Here is an 18,712-nt window from a genome sequence, read left to right as displayed (position 1 = left end):
ATCAGAACAAGCGAGACGCTAATACCAACTCCGAGTTTAATCCCATGATCAGCTCAATGTAACAGAAATGACTCAAGAGTGAATGGAGCTGTGAGCAGTGCCCAGCATGACAGCAACAGGAGTGTTATTTCCCACCCTCCAGACAGTTCACAGGTCTACATGCTCCCCTCTTTGCACTCCCCAACTTTAAAGGATATAATATAATTGCATACAATGTTCTATATGCTGACACAATTTTTTGCCCCTGGACTGCAAGCAGGAGGACAATTCACAAAGCTCCCGCCCCAAGGTTTCACATGCCTCCTTTTCCAATGCATCTCTAGCTATTTCAAACCCACCCCCAGCGTATCAGCCTCCTTCCACAGATTCAGTCCAAGCCTTAAGCCTGGGAACTAGCCCTCAATCCCAGTCAATTTTAACAAACACACCGACGCCCGCCCAGTGTCTCAATCCCACACATGTATGTGCATGATACAAACCTTTTTCCAGCTGCTCTCAGGAAACTCACACACGCAGCCAAACCAACCAAACCCATTTACCTGAGGGGATCAGGAGAGAGTCACTCACAGGGACGCTCCTTGCAACGCCTGCCACAAATATTTCAGGCTGAACTTCGCCCCTTGCTGTCCCAATTTGCATTTGCTAACAAAGGCTGCTTCCCAGGCTGTGACTGCCTATAGATCAGACCACCTCCATCACCAGAGACCTAATCAATTGCTTTTTTCCATTAGTTACTGATTATAGGAAGGCAGGCAGCAACCCTGCAAGCACTGGAAGGAAAACTACATGCAGGATATGAATGGGGTAGCTGGCTAGCCAGGCTTGTTTCACTGCAATCCCAGAGACAGAGTTACATGATTCAGCTGCTCCAGCTGGAAGTAAATTAATGCAAAACACAGATTTTATTACCAGTTCTGCTCAGTAGGATAACAACAGTGCGTTTGTTATGATCTCAGCAGGACTGTGCGCATGCTGGGACCGGTCTGCCTCGCTTCCAGTGTTCCACTTTCCGAACAAAAACGAACGCCAGCATTTCAACCTGAGGGCCTGAACCAACTCCTGCAGGCATCTGTCAGAGCTGGAATGGACCCTGAAGTAAAAGCATCCGCACTTATCAGAACCATTCAAATAGCGAGTCAGAACAGAAGTTCAGCCAATTAGTTTCCCCATTCTCGATAAGTGGAAGGTTCGTCTAGTCGACTAATAACTACTATGGGGATACCACAGATTAGTTCCGATGTCCACAGAATTAGAACAAGAGCAGCAGGCAAAAGGCAGCAGCAGAGTTGCAGAAAGTTGTATATTTCAAAGGTGTTGGGAGAGAATTAATCAACAGTACTCAGAATTCTTCTAGTAGCAGTTTTTAATTAGAGGGTTTCAAAGCATTTTAGAAACATTCATTAAGCTTCACTACACCCCAGTGAGGCAGGGAAAATATTCCCACATTAAAGATGGGGAAACGGAGGCAAGGAGATTAAGTGATTTACCCAATCTCAAATAGAGAATAAGCAGCAGAGCCAGGTGAAGAACTACTGACTCCAGGTCCTGTGCTGTAATCACTGATGCCTCCGTTATTGCTATCTTCCCATCAGCACTTACAGACTTCAGGATCTAATAAGCTCCTAAAATCTGGGAAGGGGAGGGGGGCTAAAAACCTTTTTATTGGTTCAGTAGGGACAAAAACACCACATAAAATACAAGACTGTCCCAATGACACATTGCAATGGTATGATTTTAGGATCACATGATGTTGACTTAGCACTGGTTTAGAACTAACTCCAGCCAACATGCTGAAACTAGATCTATGTCTAATTTATGTCATTTCCTGCTCCTCTGCTCCCACTTTCAAGTGGAGGCAGTGCTTCCACGCCACTTACCTCTGCATCAGGTCCGTAACAGTAAGATGCAACTTCTCCCTAGAGCTTTTCATCTGTAGCTACCAAAGTGCTTTCCAAAGGAAAGACAGACCATTACCCCCACTTTCCAGATGGGGTAACACACACAGATGAAGTGTCTCGCTTAAGGTCACACAATAGCTCAGGGGCAGAATCAGGAATAGAAAATCCAGGTCTCCTGACTCCCAGTTTAGAGACCTATCCACTAGGCCACCCTGTCTCCCACAGGCAGCTGCAGGTGTTCTTCTTGTGCCATAATACTCAACATGGCTTCCCAGTAGCTTGTAGATTTGGTGGCCATGGGGGTGGGGGGGAAGAGAGAGGAAGATTTCTCAGCCTGTTGAGTTAGCAGCCATTTTAGAGGAAAGGGCTCTGACTATCACTGGGTTTGTACAGTGTTCTCTATTTGTTCTACTCCTCGTGTGTAGAGACAAGACTCCATTTCTATGTGGCTTTCACTGCGGAATCTGATGGATTCTGATTAAATCTGACCCTAGTTAAACCCAGGCAGCTCCACTGAATTGAATATCTTGGTCCAAGCCCTGATCATCTCACAGCTCATCTATTGCATCCTCTACATCTTGGGCCTTCCTCACACTAGCTTCACAGCTCCCCAATCTATTCAGAACTGCTGCAAAAATCTTCTCAGCTATGACCATGATCCACCCTGCTCCATAAATCCTTTCACTCACACCCTATTGCCCCCTCAATCAGATTCACATCTGTGCCAGGGGACGGTGAGAGGGAAGCGTAGTTGTTCTCCAACCTATTGCAAGAGGAACTGCAACGAAAAGGGGTAGAGACCGCTGATTTAGCCAACTGATTTCAATTCTTCAGATGGAAAACATTTGTCCGGTCCCAACTTGCTCCGTCCCCCTGGAGCACATCCAGTTGTTAGCACCCATGACTCTCTACCTGCTTATCTCAGAACCTCCACTGGACTGGACTTGGGAGGAGACACCTTCCCCGCTCAGTTTTTAGATGCGAGACCCTTTAGTGAGCTGGCAAAGGGCCCAAGGGAAGACATTCACTTTCAGCATCAGGTCCAGTTGTCAGTAGAGCCCCATGCCCGTGTTTCTTCTCTGGGGCACATCCAGCAGAGGCAGGATTAATCGGGGCTGTGGAGTCACACAGTACATACCAGAGCTGCAGGGAAAGGCCCAGGGGGCAGGAGCACAGGCAGCACCGTACCCAACCGTAAATTCCCTGGGATTTTCTGTGCTTGGACAAAAGAAAATCACAGAAGGGCATAAAAACCAAGTGTAGGAGCCCTGCAGTACAAAGCACTCTGCTAGAGCCATGGGAAGTGTTTTGAGGCATCTCCAAGGCTACACTCCGGGAAGATAGTAAAAGTTGTTACCGGCTTTGAAATTAGACTCATGACAAATGTAATCCATAAAACAGGATTTACCAGATCTTGCTTTGCTATAAGATGCCGTTTCATCTTGTCTCACACCCCTCCCCATCATCATCTCATTAGGGAAAAACCCAACAGCTAAGCAAGCCTCTGGTTCAAGTCACATAAATAATATAGCCTGGTAGGTTGCCAGAGCTGAGTATGCACTAGCTAGAAACTTGGGTTTGGAAGATGGTCATGTCAGTAAGTGGGTGAGTATCAGGCGTGTTAAAGTGGCTTGTTACAGCTCAAGGAAGGAAGAAAGAAAGGAAGAGGAGTAGGGCTGAGGCTCCTGGTTTCTTGCTATGGACCAGACCCTGAATGCCCTCAACTCCCACTCACTTCAGTTGGAACTGGAGGTGCTCACCATCTCACAGCGTTTGGCCCTAAGCAAGCACACTGGTTTTTCACGCTAGAGCTGACTAAGTCACTGCATCCTAGAGAACAAAGGGGTGAAAACGGTCATCCCAGGAATTCAGGGTCCCCAAAGCCTGAGGAGACCCTATGCTAATACTTCACTGGAATACTCTGTCACTCTACAACACCTTCCATCTAAGGACCACAGAGCACTTTAATGAATGAATTTGGCCCAGGAAAGGCTAATAGCACCTAAACGATCTAGGGGAATGAGAAGTAGACTCTCAGGCCCTCTGGAAAATGTTACCCATCATCTCCATTTTAGAAACAGGGAAGCTGAGGACAGATTAAGTGACTCACCCAATGTCACACAGGAAATGTGTGGCAGAGCCAAGAACAGGATCCAGGTCTCCTGACTGCCAGCCCTGTGCTTTACATGCAAGACAATCCTTCCATCCCACTGCCTGTGGTGAGGCCAGTGTGACACACAAATGCACAGGCACAGAGAGCATCAAGCGAATTTATCTTTACTTCACAGTCTCAGCAAAACAAAATCTGCATTCAGAACTTTTTAAAACATTAATATATTAATTCAACTTCAAAATAAATACTTTTTTTAAAATACCCACTTCTTTACATCACTGCAATTTCAACAGCAAATCTAGAAAAGTCAGTGCACAGACCAGCAATATGACCAGTCGGCTAGAAAGCTTTCAGATCAAACTAAAAGAAAACAGGAGGTGGGCCTTGTCTTTCGTGCATGTTGCATGCAGTAAACTTCAGCAAGCTTCCTTACCACATGATCTTTCAGCACACTTGCTTGGAAGAGCTGTGCACTGCTCTCCCAAAGGAACTCTACAAATCTGATTCATATGCAAGTCTGCAGGATTCTCCCCCAGCTGGTTACTGATCGGTCCCACAGAGGTTCCAAGTCCTGCAGTGACTGCTACTGAAATCAATATCAAAAATGACATTATAGAACAAGCATGCTTGAATCTCTAATGGAGCTGAAAAGCCCAAGTGAAAGCACAAGATTAGTGTTATTTATAAATTAAATTCATAGCTGGTCTGGGAGCACTAACCAATGGCCCAGCAATGAAAAAAAGGAAAGTTCTTAAGCCGTGCTACACTGCTTTCTCCTGGATAACCAGCACCGCAGGGCTAGTTCCAAAAATTAAATCCAACTGCAAGTGAACACATTGTTCTACATACTTCTGCTTGGAGTGCCATTGCTATAGTGATGGGAGGTGATTTACAACTGCCGCTAACTTGGAAAGACAGGACTGGCATGTGAACTTTTATCACGGAGCTCAAGTCAGCTGGAGTATACCAAACAAGCCAGGATGTTCAGGAATCAAATCGGTTCTGAAGTGTTGGAGGAGGGCCTCCTGTCAGCGACTACAGAGACGCTGGCTTGGTAACTCGGCACTCCAGAGACAGGAATCTCAGCACTTGTGTTTCCTTCTGTTGAAGGAAATCTAGGAAACGCAGCCCTCTCAGGGTCAGATTCTGATCGCCCTCTTGAAAAAATGAGCAGTAACGAATTTGATGACATTACAATGAAGTTAAAACCAACATGAGAGAAGAATCAGGCCCTCAGTCTTTCCACGGTGCAACAAGACTGTCTTCAGTCTCACAAAGGGAATGAACCATAGAACAGAGTCATCAGTCTGCGACTCTTTCCCACATGCTCCTGGTTATACTAGCAGAAGAGGATGCATCTGGGAAACATTTTGCAGGGGTGGGTGGAAGCATCAGGAAAGCAGAGTGTGATGATATTTCAGCTCCACCCGGTCAGGGGCAAAATGCTCTCCCATCCAAGTCAGAATGACACACACAATTCCCAAATCCTTGTAGGGTGGAGTTTACACAACTATCTCCACACCCACCTCAACTGAACAGTCTAATCACAGCAGCAAGATGCATCACTGGTCAGAAAATGCAGCTTGCGCTATTGGAAAGGAAAAGAAAAAAACCAAGGTGCATTAATGACTAGAAAAGGAATGGTCAGGATTACTGATTTAAGACCCACATCTTACATGGAAAGAGACAGCAGGACATTCTAATCCCCCAACAGATCCAAGGTATAGGTAGGTGTCACTACACAGCCTTGTAATGACAGTCAAACATTTCCTCAAAAGATCAAACTTGACTGCACCAAGATAGGATGCATCAGTGCACTTTGTGGGAGTACAGCAATATTTCAGGTGTCCCTGCTGAGGGAAGTTTCCTAAGCACTGGACAGAAGTACAATAGGTATCAGTTTCCTTCTGAAGCCCAGAGGTCCCTCCGCAGCCTCCCCCATGCAATTATGGAGGAGATGAAAGCTAGATGAGATGCATCAGGCTGAAGGGAATTCTCTAGAGTCAAGACAAGTCTTGTTTCAGTGTTAGGGATCTGTTAGCTTTAAAATTGGAACAGTCACCTCATTGAAAGGAGGACTATATTGAGTGTACTGGTGGAGAAGGGATGCAAGAGAAACTGTCATGGATATTCTAGCTATCACTGGGCACAGGAAAAGCAGAAATTTGACAGCAGGGAGTAACAAACCCTCAGGGTTGCAAGTGATAGTGCAAAACATTGTAAATCTCTTCCTTCACTGTGTGTGTATCTACCTGCCTCGAGGGAAGACTGACTCCTTAAAGCTGTAAACCCCACCCCAAGATTCAGCTAGATGGAAAATAAGGAAGCAATGCATCATGGAGAGGTTCCTTTTTAGCTTATTGGGTCTTCTTGTCCTCTGGTGGGAAGTAAGGAGGAGGGGGAGGCTGGTCCTAAAATAGAGGGGAAAAATATGTAAGGAACATAAATCCACAGCTAGGAAATCAAACAAACCCTGCTTCTCCAACAGGAACAATGACTATTTACACAATCAATATTGCTGCTTTTAACCCTCTACTATCCGTACATGATCACTATCCAGACTATGAACATTTAATCTAATTTCCTGTGAAATTTACTACTCTCTCTAGAGCGACTCTGTCCCCCTTTACAAAGTCAACATACAGTTGTTAATTACATATAGAATAATGCGTGAAACTTACTGTGGGCATGTAGACATTATGAGGGTTGACTGGACTGTAATAAGCACTGGCAGCAGCTTCTGCAGCCTTCGCTTCAGCTATTGCAAGCAAACACAGGTTAAAGATTAGGTAACACTGCAAGGAACGTCTATCAGCAAATAAAAGCCCAGCATGTTTCTGCCTACCAGGTATTAGACCAACCCTCAGTTCTGTACCTACCTGATCTACAAAGCGGCAACACCACCACAAAGCTACATAGTTAGTGGGACCCCTTCAAACGGCAGAGGGTGAGGAATCAAGTCATTATAGGATTGCCCAGTAAGAAGCCAGGGAGATCACCAGGTCGTGTGGGACTCAGCACTGAAGGAGCTATAATATCCTGCCACATCAGCTTGCAGTTGCCATCAGGGTTTTGCTCTGTCCACGGAACAAATGCTAACAGCTGCTTTTGAAGACCAGCCGATCACAGGCAATGCTCCCCGAAGGCAATGATCCAAAGACTTTTTGCAATAGAAAAATGAAGCTTTAATAGCAGCTGTGGGGAACTCACTCCTTAGAAAAGGCTAATCCACAAGAGCAGCCTGGATCACGTGGCTGCCCCTGACTCTGAAGTCTTACGTTCAGCCCCATGGATCCACCACATTTTCCAAGTGCCAGTCCTGAGCTGAACAGCTATGGATTCAGGTTCCAGAGGTGTGCTAAACCCACCCCCTGCCCCTTCCCCCACTCCCAATTCCTTTAAAGACCAGAGATCCAGCAGTATTAAAAATGTCACTTATTTAGCATTCGCTTCCTGTGATTTTAGTGTTTGTTCTGCATGATTGTAGCTATTTCACCTGCAAGAACTTGAGAAAATGTCCCAAATCACTTTGAGAAACCTCATTTAATTGAAACTACAAGTCTGAGTTTTGTGACCGACTTCAGACTCATTTCTATTATATTATATGTCTCTCATCCAACTTCCTCAATTAGGGAAGTTTGGGCAGGTCAGATGAAAGCTGGGCACCTAAGATTAACAAGGTTTGTTCTGCTTAGTCCTCTGGCTTTCTGATGGGATGCTGCAAACAATGGTAGAGCTGTGCCAAACAAATGCTGCTTAACTCTGAAGCATGGTAGAAATCCATACTCATTGTTCCATTTCACTGAATGACAGTCATACTGATTCCGATTGACCTGCTGTAGCTGAAAGCTCTTATTTATAAGAGTATTTCTATTCTGAAAAGCATTCAGTTCTCACCAAGACCTTCTTACTCATCAAATCTACTCCTGCATCTATGAGTCAGATCTGCTGACTAATACAAGCTTTTACACTGCTCTTTTGTTTTGTTTTGTAACTCCTGCAGAATGAACATCACTACTGGAAAACAAGCTGGATTCTCTTCCGGCTGACACAGAAACAGAAAACTGATCCACCTGCAGAATATTTGTTGATGATCAACTTGTTGGAAAGACCCCAGGTTGGCCATCAGACTGAACTGAGTTTGCAAGACTGGCAGTTAGGAAAAAGATATATTTTAACTTGTAAATGGAGCAGGTTGTTTCTGAAAGCACCAAAAGATGATGTACATGAAACCTTGATTATGCCAATTTTAAATGTTACTTTTCAGAAGAGAATCACATTTTAACGCTTTTGCTCATATTCATTATGCTCCACAGACAACTATGTGCTGCATGTTTCTACATGGCCATCGTAGAGAGAAGAGAAATGATACTGGAATGTAGCAGATCAACTCATTCTCAGTGACTGATGCTACTAACATTGCAAAGGTCTGAGCTAATCCACTGGACACAGTTCTCACCTGCAGGAGTGGAAGGAAGGTCTGGGCCACTGACTGGAGGCTCCATGGGCCCAGGGTAAGGAGGTGGTGGAGGCTGCATGTAACCGATGGCTCCATCCATCATGGGGGGACCAGGGTAAAACTCTGCTTGGAAAGAAAGAAAATGAAAATATTGTAGGAACAGCTCCTTTGGGTCAGCCATGGACCATATACAGCCAAAACAAGGCTGAAAACTAAATACAATTAAATAAGATCAGGAGCTTAAACTGCATAAGGCGCCGAACCAAACTTGAAAACAAGCCAGACGTTACCTCCAAACATACATCCACCTTCCTCTCTGCCATAACCTGCTTTGATTTGGTCACTGGAAAGATTTCCTTATTCAATTCACAGACTCACCAGGAGGTGGTGGTGGGTAGGGGTATCCTGGTGGAGGGGGACCGTACACCCCATTGGCTGCAGGTGGCGCAAAGGCGTAAGCTCCATTCGGCATGTAGGAATAACCATATGCTCCACTGGGAGCTTCCCCTCTAGAGGCTGTGAAAACAAAAGCAAGTTGATTCTACCAGATCCACAAGGACTGAATCATGGTCAGGACAGATCCGACCTCTTCACAGCAGTAAACCAGACAAACTCGGAGACGAGTGCAATAGGCTAAGCAGATCTACAACTGACCAGATGAGTAAAATTAATGATTTTTTTTTTATTTTATTTTTTTAAGAAAAAGCAAGTGAAATCCCGTTACCGGCTGAAATTCAAAAATATTTTAACCCATCCTGCCATACCTTATTCTAAGAAGGACACATGCACCCTATGCTTGTAACAAGCCGACACAAAAGAGCCAGCTCCTCCTCTCCCATTACCTGATTATGCCTTCTTGTTAAAACCAAAACTTTCAGTACCTTGAGATGCCACTTGCAGCATACGCTGTCCAAACTCAATTGCACCCCCAGCAGAAAAAGTCATCTTGAACGTTACAGATCCTTCCCAGCCACCTGCAGAGAAGAAAATAAATCAACTGAAAGAGGAGAATCTTTTTCAATGTTATTTAGCCTCCCTGCTATGAGGCAATTGTTGTTGTGTGTGAGGGATCTATATAGACATACCACATTAAAGTACTTTAGCTTTGTCCCAAATATCTTAAAAGCCTGCAGTAAAAGGACAGGATCGGCATAATTATGCTCTGATTAGAAAAATACACGTTGGCCATGGGTGTTTCAGGTCAAGGGGTACCTGAAGTTGGAGCACGAATCAGAGGTTGCTGAAGTTGTGCCTATTGTCATAGTCTGTCAGTGATTGGCAATGACACCAGCAGCATGAGATTTGCTCTGGTTCAGTACAGGATTAGTGCAGAAAACAAGGATTGTGTTAATCCAGTTTGCTAAAAAGCCTTTACAGCTAGTCAATCATTAGCTATAAATTAGACAGGAGTGTTGAGTACCCAATGGAGCAAACAGCATAAATGGTATGAAAGACCTGGGCAATTTAAAGCTACTACAGAGTCCAAGAAAGATGTTCTAGGATAGGATAAAAAAATATGAGTGACGTTTCAGGCTTAAAAAAAAACAAACAAGAGCAGCCCAAACATCCCAGCACCACATCAGAGATGAATCAGTGTCAGTGGTAGAATAGGAAAATTAAATTACTTTGTGAACTAAACCTGAGATGCTTGTGTGCGTTATAGTAACATTCCTATTAAAGGAGAACTCCTCTGGGAAAGGCTCACACAGATTTTAGGCAAATCTTTTTGTCTTTGACATGGTTTTCAGGGTTTGTTCTCACTGTGTGCACCCCCTCACAGGCTGGTTTGTCCTTTTTGATCCTGCACAGAAGCTATAATGCTGATTTCCAGGATCACAGATTGTGGTGTCCTAAGCACAGGATTATGACTTCAGTGCCAGAGTAAGCAAAAGAAATCGAGCTGGGGATGAGAGAGGTTATCAAATTACAGGTTTCCAGTAACAGTGGCCATGGCTACACTGGCGCTTTACAGCACTGCAACTTTCGCGCTCAGGGGTGTGAAAAAAACACCCCCCTGAGCGCTGCAAGATACAGCGCTATAAAGCCTCAGTGTAAACAGTGCCGCAGTGCTGGAAGCGTGGCTCCCAGCGCGGCAAGCTACACCCGTAGAGGATGTGGAGTACGTGCAGCACTGGGAGAGCTCTCTCCCAGCGCTGGCGCTGCGACCACACTCGAAACTTCAAAGCGCTGCCGCGGCAGCCCTTTGAAGTGCGAGTGTAGCCATACCCAGTGAAGAAGGAACACAAGTAGCACTGGGTAAATATGTATTTGTACAAATCTTTTCCCCGTCTCTCCAGGTTCACTCAAGTATGTAAGTTCCCCTTTAAAACCAGCCTCCCCAGTTTCAAGATTGCTTCTTCCCTTTCAAGCCTGAAATAGAACATGTAATGCCCATTTATTCAGTTTCCTGTTAAAATAAAGTGACATGAGATGGTTTTTACTACTAAAGTGTCTTGTGGCAATAACACAACCTTTCCTTGAGCTACACAAGAGATTTGTGATGGACAACTGTTTCTGGTTACTTGTCTGAAAGTGAATGTGGATTTAGGAAGAAGCAGAGAAGTTTAGCAAAGAATCATCTGGACAGGGATTGAACGGGTTATCTCAACAGGCCATAGCTTATCGACATCCCTTAGAACATTGCTGCCATGACCTTCTCTCTGTTATGAGCCACTTAAGGATGTTTCGTCAATGAGATCATTTCGCCAATTGAACTTTAACATTCGGAACAGAGAGTGGAAATTAGATCAGTTTCTGGAACAGACCAATTCATTGTAACTGGACAGGGAGAAAAGGAAAGGAGAGACATTTTTTCTTACGGTTTTTAAAGAAATACATTTTAATAGTATTGAATACTAAGCCATTTGGATAATACCCACTTTAGCTCAATGCCTAAACTTGATATTTCTCTGAATCTGATGCTAGGTAACTATCTTAGCATTACTGTAACCAAAAATTACATACCTCCTGTCTCTGCTTTCACTGTCCCCTTGATATAATTTGCTCCAAAGACAGGCTGTTTAATCTCACAATCTTTTATTAAATAAAAGGGCATCATGAAAGACTGCATAGGATCCTTTCCCTTGGACACAAAAATAACCTGCAGGGAAAAGGAGCAAACTCATAGTAAGCGACATTTGAAACAAGCATGAAGCATAGAGACAATTTACTGTGAGAAAATGGAGCTCAATGAGCTGAAACTGCTTCCCACGCCTGGAGCTTTAAATCAGCCCTGCAGGTCACAAGATCTCCAGAACAGCAGAAAGACGCCTGAAAGCTGAGGCTATGAGGCAATAATGTGATGTGCCTTCCAGAAGCATACACTAGCTATGATCTCTCTCCTCCTGATTTCTAGTCAGCTTGCTGCTCTCCAGATGGTTATGATTATTAGTTTAACTGATGCATTAAGCATTTGCTTTTCAGTTCCTGATGATCCTTGCCAGGCTACACAGCTGCTTGCAGGAACTAATCAGTATTTATGTCTTTTGACAAAGTATTTACAATGCATTCATAATGCCGCTGAGATCCAAAGATCATCCATTTTCAAGGGTTGCTAGATAACCATACTTTCAGGAACCAGGAAGGTTTCTCTGCCACTCTCTATTAAAGTGTCCGATCCCATTATGAAAACTACTTACTCTAAATGGAGTCAAGAAGACACTTCCTTTCTTGGTCCCTCTGAAGGCATCTGGCATGTTTTCCATATCACTGAATGCAATTTCTACGTGGTCATAGGTCATCAAAATGCTACCAACAAGCAAAGGAAAGAAGAGGCACATTATTAGGACTTGATCCAGAGGAGCAGTTTGTGTAAATTTGATGGCCTGTATCAGGGTGGGCAAACTATGGCCCGGGGACCGCATCCAGCCCTCCAGATGTTTTAATCCGTCCCTTGAGCTCCCGCCGGGGAAGGGGTCCAGGACTCATCCCACCCCACACAGCTCTCAGAAGTAGTGGCATGTCCCCGCTCCAACTTCTATGCATAGGGGCAGCCAGGGGGCTCCACATACTGCCCCCGCAGCTCCCAGATTTAGCTATTTTGATTTAGAAACCGGTAAGTTAAATCAGTGCAACTCCTAGAGTGGATGCAGTTATACGTCCTTTATACAGGTATAACTGCGTCCATGATAGCAAGTGGTTACCTGGATTAAACTATATTGGTGTGAGATCCCACTCCTAATCGAAGTAGTGAAATCCACGTGTAGAACAGGCTTCAGCAGAAAAATTGTACAAAAACTGAGTGTTGGACAGGCCCCAGAGGACAGGAGCCATGAGAAGTAAAGTACCCTGCTGTAGCAGAACAGGGGTGCTCTCTATGTTAGAGAAGGACAACCTCCACTAACAAAATAACAAAAGCAAAAGGAAAGAGCAACTTTCGAAGGGCACAAGATTGTTGAATGGCAGAGAGGGATACACGGATTTAAACCCCACTAGAGTCTGAGTTCTGACAGTCAGAGCAGGTGGAGAGGGGTGGGAGATGGATGCTGCCTGGGGTCCATTGCACTAGATGATCTACCCAGGAAAGAGCACAGCTCCCAGCAGCGCCAGCACCAGCTCTGGACAGGCGAATCTGCCGAGCCAGCGCCAGCAGCACAGTACGATGGGAAGGAGCAGGCTCTGCAAGGACCTGGGGCTCCATTCCTGCTGCTGCCCAGAGGTCACCATGGCAGCCCACAAGCTCCCAAAAGGAGGGTTGCCACCTCTGCCGCACAAGGAACAGGGCAAGAGGGATGAGCCTGAGCCCCAACTACCGGGCAGCGCGCCCGGGCAGGTATGTGCAGGCAGGCGGCAGCGGGTGAGCGGGGGCGGGAGGGGGCGTGGCGATGGAGCTGCCATGGGGCGGGGGGGCGCCAGCAGTGGGGGGGACGGGGCTGGTGAGCCACGCGGCGCTTGCTAGCAGGGTGGGGGCCCTGATCTCACCCAGCCACACGGGGGGGACCACGTGACCCCCCCTTCGAACTGCCCACTGGTAACGGCCCCCCAGGGAAAAGGGGGGGCTCCCACCTCTCGCTGTTATTGACAATCACGCCGCCGCCCTCCGAGTGGTTCCTGTTCAGCGCCATGGCCTCCGCGGCTCGCTCCTGGGCCTCCCGCTGCGGCCGGACACGGGCCAAGGGATGAGACACCGCGCCTGCGCAGCGAGAAAGCCCTGGGGTGGGATGTGCAGAGACCGAATCGCCCAGCATGCAAAGCGGCAAGGCACGGCACGAAGGCGGGCGCGTGGCATGCTGGGACCTGTAGTTCCCAGGGGTCCCTTAGAGGTGGAGTGTTGCATGCTGGGATCTGTAGTTCCCATGGGCCTCTTAGCGGTAGATTGTTGCTTGCTGGGATATGGGTAACACAGAGTTGGGCACTTGCACGTAGTCGCCATGGTCTGCTCCAAGGGGCTTGGAGTGTGGCACGCTGGTCTGTAGCAGGTGGCCTTAGGCCGGCCTTCTGCTTCCCGAGCTGCACACGTTCCCCAAGGCTGCTGATGGGGTGGGGTTGCATGGGGTCTTTCTTGCACTCTTAGGGAGAAGGTGCTTTTCAGGGGTATCAGAGGGGTAGCCGTGTTAGTCTGGATCTGTGAAAGCAGCAGAGAGTCCTGTGGCACCTTATAGACTAAGGGACGTATTGGAGCATGAACTTTAGTGGGTGAATACCCACTTTGTCGGATGCATGTAGTCAGGGGTGTGGCCATGTTGGAGTGCCCTGTAGTTTGTAGGAGTCTTGTCCTTCCAAAGGGGCTGGGATCCCTCTCCTCTGGCAGGCCCATAGCCCCGTATCTCACACCCACTGCTCATTGGCCCCAAAAACATCTCAGGTCATGGATCCACAAGAAGTCAACATGTTGCCCCATCACATTGCACAGGCTCCCACATGGAGGAGTCAGTGTCTTGTGATGCCCCGACATCACCCTGCAGGCTGGTGCAAACAACTCTCTGGCCACAAACATCTCCATCATGACATCATACTTCTCCCATAAAACATTATTAAGCGCGCGCGCGCGCACACACACACACAGAGCAATAACCAAAATTTCGGTAAATAAATTTAAAAATACAATTTAGAAATTAGCATCCAAATATTCAGGTACATCTAATTAAATCAATGCCTGACCCTGGATGTGCAGGACTCCACAAGGCTGTACCAACACAACACGGAGATACTTGAATTTGCATCACATTGGGAGCATTGCAGCCTGAAAAGTCCTGTAGGGAGCTATGGTCCTAGACTAGGGTGACCAGACAGCAAATGTGAAAAATTGGGACAGGGGATAGGGGATAATAGGAGCCTATATAAGAAAAAGACCCCAAAATTGGGACTGTCCCTATGAAATCAGGACATCTGGTCACCCTATCCTAGACTTAAATAAATTGTTACTACTTTTACTAAAAACAAGTGTCACCAACGAAGAAGGAACTGGGAGGAAAGAAAACAGCCAGTGAACAACTTAGAAATAGTATTAAATATAAAGGAGAAGTTAGTTGCTTGGTTGGGTTGGATTAGATCTGTTTTGTGGATCTTGCTTTGCCTACTGCTCTCCCCAGCAACAAGTAAGTTCCTCCACTCAGAGCAGTGGAGGGACAAAAAGAATTGCTGGAGCATAACATATTTTTTAAATGAACAAGAAATTAATTTCCAAATTCCTCTTTCAGATGCTCAGCCTCAGTGTGCTTGAGACTCTGTTTTGTGGAATTAATGAGCAGAGGACTGGTTAGAGCTGGGTATATTATTATACTACAAATTCTCCACAGGATTAATTTGGGAACAAGAGGCAAATTGTTAGCTTTTAACCATCACTAGCCTCAACAGAGAACTGAGCTAAAAAGGCAGTTCAGATTTTCTCTTTTCTATTAAACCCCATTGGGTCTATATTTTTCTATATTATAGTAGTAGGTATAAGAGTGTTTGGAAACATAAATATCTTCTGCTAACATTTGCTTCTGACCAGATTGGAACTGGCAAGAAATGGTTGACTTGGACACTGCACTCGTCCTTGCTTAAAATGATTTGCGGTGTTGCTTGTGTCCTGCTGAGAAGCTGCACTTCGCGAGTAAGCGTTTAGGTTTGTAAAGCGCTTTGGCACGGTGTGAGTTACAAGTTATTTTTGAACCAATGTATTTTGTTGTAGTTCACGCCATGGTTTTTCTAAGGAAATTTCCTAGCTGGCTCAGTAGTGGCAAAAACACTCATATTTTCTGGGCTCACATCCAGTTTACAATCCCATAAGTGAGAACTGTTTGTACATCACATTGCAAAACCACCAGTGATATTTGGTGTAGTTGGCAGGATCTACCAGAGAGCAGAGCATGGACTGAGATAAAATGGAGACAGAGCTATTTCTGATTCCTAGTTGATGGCTGGATCAGAATTCAGATGACTGGTGGAGCAGACAGAGAAAGCTCCTGTTTGCACTATGGATGTGGTCAGTCCCTATTGCTGCAAGATGATTGCTGATAACCATCGTCACTTGGAAACAAATCTCCATTGTCTTATCCAGCATTAAAAAAACCCTGAACAATCAATGACAAGATGGCCAGATAATTCAGTCGTTTTGTTTTGTAAGGAAAGACAATCCAGTATGATGTTTGTACACTGTTTAATGTTAGTTAACATTCTTTAATAGCATATTATTGTTACAGTTTCCTCACACACTTTAATACAGTAATTGTATACCTAAAAAATTACTAAGTAAAAAGATGATAACTGTGTGAGGCGAAAATTGCTCAAGAAAAAGGAGACACTCAGAATTGCACAATGTTGTTTAAACAGCCGCTTATTGGATATATCCTGTTGCTTATGGAAAAGCAGAGGATAGATCCAGGCTTGGTTCAGTGTGAATTTCCTGATCATTCCAGTTTACACCGCATGCATGTTAGGAACACAGGGATTTCAATCCTGGATCAGGCCAGTGGTCCATTGAATTCAGTACCCTGTCTCCAAATACTATCAGATGCACCAGAGGAATCTTGAAGAGGGAAGTTATTGAATAAACTGCTGACAGAACTTTCTTCCTATCCCTGATAGTTAGAGTTTGGTTTGTGCCCTGAACCATGAGAGTTTATCTTTCTTTCAAATGGACTGAAAAAATAGGCAGGGGATATTCATCTTAAAATGCAGCAAATTGTATAGCTGGGATAAAATGAATCAACTCAACTGCTGCCTTTTATTAAAGCTACTTTCACAAGTTATTGCAGGCAAATGTGGAAGATCATTTACAGCAGGTTCTCTGTAAAAATCCTGCTGTTTCATGTCATGGACATACCAATTACTTCTGGGGCCTAGTGGATAGTATTAGGGTTAGGGCAGGGCATTGGTTTCATGGCTGACCTTGGAACTCATCCTCTCCAACCTGCCAGAGACTGGCAAGAATAGGCCGAGTTCAGGCATGGAGGTAAGCAGGTATACCAGGTACAACAGAAGTTGCAACTATCACAGGGCTGAGAAAGGCCCGTGTCAATAGCTTCCTGCCATGCACTGCATTTCTGCACTACCCTTGTGGCTGCTTATGGAGTGGTTCTGAAGTCTTAAATCAGCATTTTCTTCCATCCATGGGGAGGGTAATATAATAATGCTTCCCTTTTTTATAGCACCTTTCAACAGTGGTTCTCAAAGCCCTTTCCAAAGCCGGGTATTAGTATCCCCATTTCACAAACTGGGAAAAAGAGGTTTGGAATGGTTAAGTGATTCACCCAGTGTCAAACAGCAAGTCAGTGGAAGAACTAGGAACAGAATCCAATTCTTCCAACTCACAATTCCCTGCTCTAACTGCTAGACATCATTGCCTCTTGATTACTGACGCTGCCTTCACCGCTGAAGCCCAGGATGGGGGAAAAGTTATGCAGATACATAGGGGAAAGACAAAAATTTAGAATCAGCCTAATTGATTAATCTCCTGAATGAGTACCACAGACAGGGGGTGTGACATACATCTTTGCTATGGGCAACTGGGAGAATGAAGAATGCCCACCTTTGTATAACGAACCCTCTGCCAAAGACACATTCATTCTAGTAAGGAATTAAGTCATCTTCTTTGATACACAGATGGAACCAGGGGCCCACTCCTGCAGCCCACACTCTGGCAAAACTCCTGTTGAAGCTGATGGGAGCTTTGGTCGAGTAACACAGTCAGAATTGGGCCCATGAGAGAAGGCTATATTAGCCGATAAAGACTTAAGCAAGTGTCCTAGAGCCCTTACTGCACATATTAAGCAGAAGTACAGAGATTAATATCTTATTTTTCCCTCTCACTACATTATGGATAGCTTCTCTGCTATGAAGGTTGAATCTAGTGTTTTGCTTATATAGCCATTTCCAATCCTAATCACCTTTAGCTTTGCCAAAACCTAAAGCAATCCACATGAAATGGCACAAATATTGTCTCATGCCACATTAGAGATTTTATGCAAAGTCAGACACAAAAAAGACAGAGTGTTTCAGAAACAGGAGTTAAAAACATTAAGAAGTGAACACTTGTCCCCATTGAAATCAATAGCAAAATACCCATAGACTTAAACAAGGTCAAGATTTCATCCAAGGTGTTTGCACTCCTTGAAGAATTTGCTAATTTTTTTTACTATCTCGTAATAGTTCAAAAATCACCATATAATAATTCCTAGCTCTTATATATTTATCTATCTATATCTAGCACTTTTCATCAGTAGATCTCAAAAGTATTTTACAAAGGAGGTAAGGATCATTATGTCCATTTTACAGATGGGGAAGCTGCAGCATATACCTGGGAAGTGACTTGCCCAATGCCATCCAGCAGGCTTCTGGTAGAGCTGGGAACAGAACCCAGATCTCCTGAAGCTGTTGGCCTTCAGAGGACTGAAGCCTTTGACTATTTTCAGAAGGGGAGTGGGTACATTTCATCAGGCCTCCATATTGGGAGATGTACCTGTAATTTTAACTGTGAATTTCCTGGCCTTTGGACTGCTTTTTTAATTACAGCTCTTTATAAAGGTTTTTTCCATGAATATATTTCTATATATTTACAGCTTTAACTCCATCTTAGCATTTGATGGGCCAAATTCATCCCTACTGGAAGTGGATTACATCAGTGGTGAATTTGACCCAATTATTTTCTCTACATAAATACAGTACATTAGGTCTCTTTTTTTTTTATAATGCAAGCTCTAGGAGGTAGATGATAAACTAATATCAGAGAAAATTAACTCATAGCAATGTATATGAGACTGAGACAGGTAGGAGATGAAGCTACTGCAGTGCATAGATGTGACAGTAATTCATTCCAGC

At 44.9% G+C, this 18,712-nt stretch overlaps 1 protein-coding gene across 2 annotated transcripts; it reads right to left on the bottom strand.

Moving 5' to 3' along the window:
- Positions 1–4,159: 4,159 nt before the first annotated feature.
- On the bottom strand, positions 4,160–13,673 carry WBP2 (WW domain binding protein 2). 2 transcript variants are annotated; one of them, XM_032792895.2, is made up of 8 exons: positions 13,475–13,673; positions 12,109–12,217; positions 11,435–11,570; positions 9,352–9,444; positions 8,849–8,986; positions 8,471–8,593; positions 6,693–6,769; positions 4,160–6,422 (listed from the first exon to the last, which is right to left on the bottom strand). In XM_032792895.2, exons 1-8 carry the CDS (start codon positions 13,654–13,656, stop codon positions 6,369–6,371), a joined length of 912 nt encoding a protein of 303 aa, XP_032648786.1. In that variant the 5' UTR covers positions 13,657–13,673; the 3' UTR covers positions 4,160–6,368. The 2 variants fall into 2 exon arrangements, with proteins under 2 accessions (XP_032648786.1, XP_074927887.1); XM_075071786.1 differs by lacking the exon at positions 6,693–6,769 and having other exon boundaries at positions 6,282–6,422; positions 13,475–13,661.
- Between the last annotated feature and the right edge of the window lie 5,039 nt (positions 13,674–18,712).

The sequence above is a fragment of the Chelonoidis abingdonii genome, chromosome 13 (genome assembly GCF_003597395.2).
Source record: "Chelonoidis abingdonii isolate Lonesome George chromosome 13, CheloAbing_2.0, whole genome shotgun sequence".
NCBI lineage: Eukaryota > Metazoa > Chordata > Testudines > Testudinidae > Chelonoidis > Chelonoidis abingdonii.
The sequence above is the reverse complement of the archived record's forward strand: the minus strand, read 5'-3'. Positions and strand labels throughout refer to the sequence as shown.

Coding starts and splice junctions, on each gene's coding strand:
- WBP2 (XM_032792895.2), bottom strand. CDS start 13,656: ATGCTGGGCGATTCGGTCTCTGCACATCCCACCCCAGGGCTTTCTCGC. Junction 9,445..11,434: donor AGTGAAAGCAGAGACAGGAG/GTATGTAATTTT, acceptor TCTTCTCTGCAG/GTGGCTGGGAAGGATCTGTA. Junction 8,594..8,848: donor CTACCCACCACCACCTCCTG/GTGAGTCTGTGA, acceptor CTTTCCAAGCAG/AGTTTTACCCTGGTCCCCCC.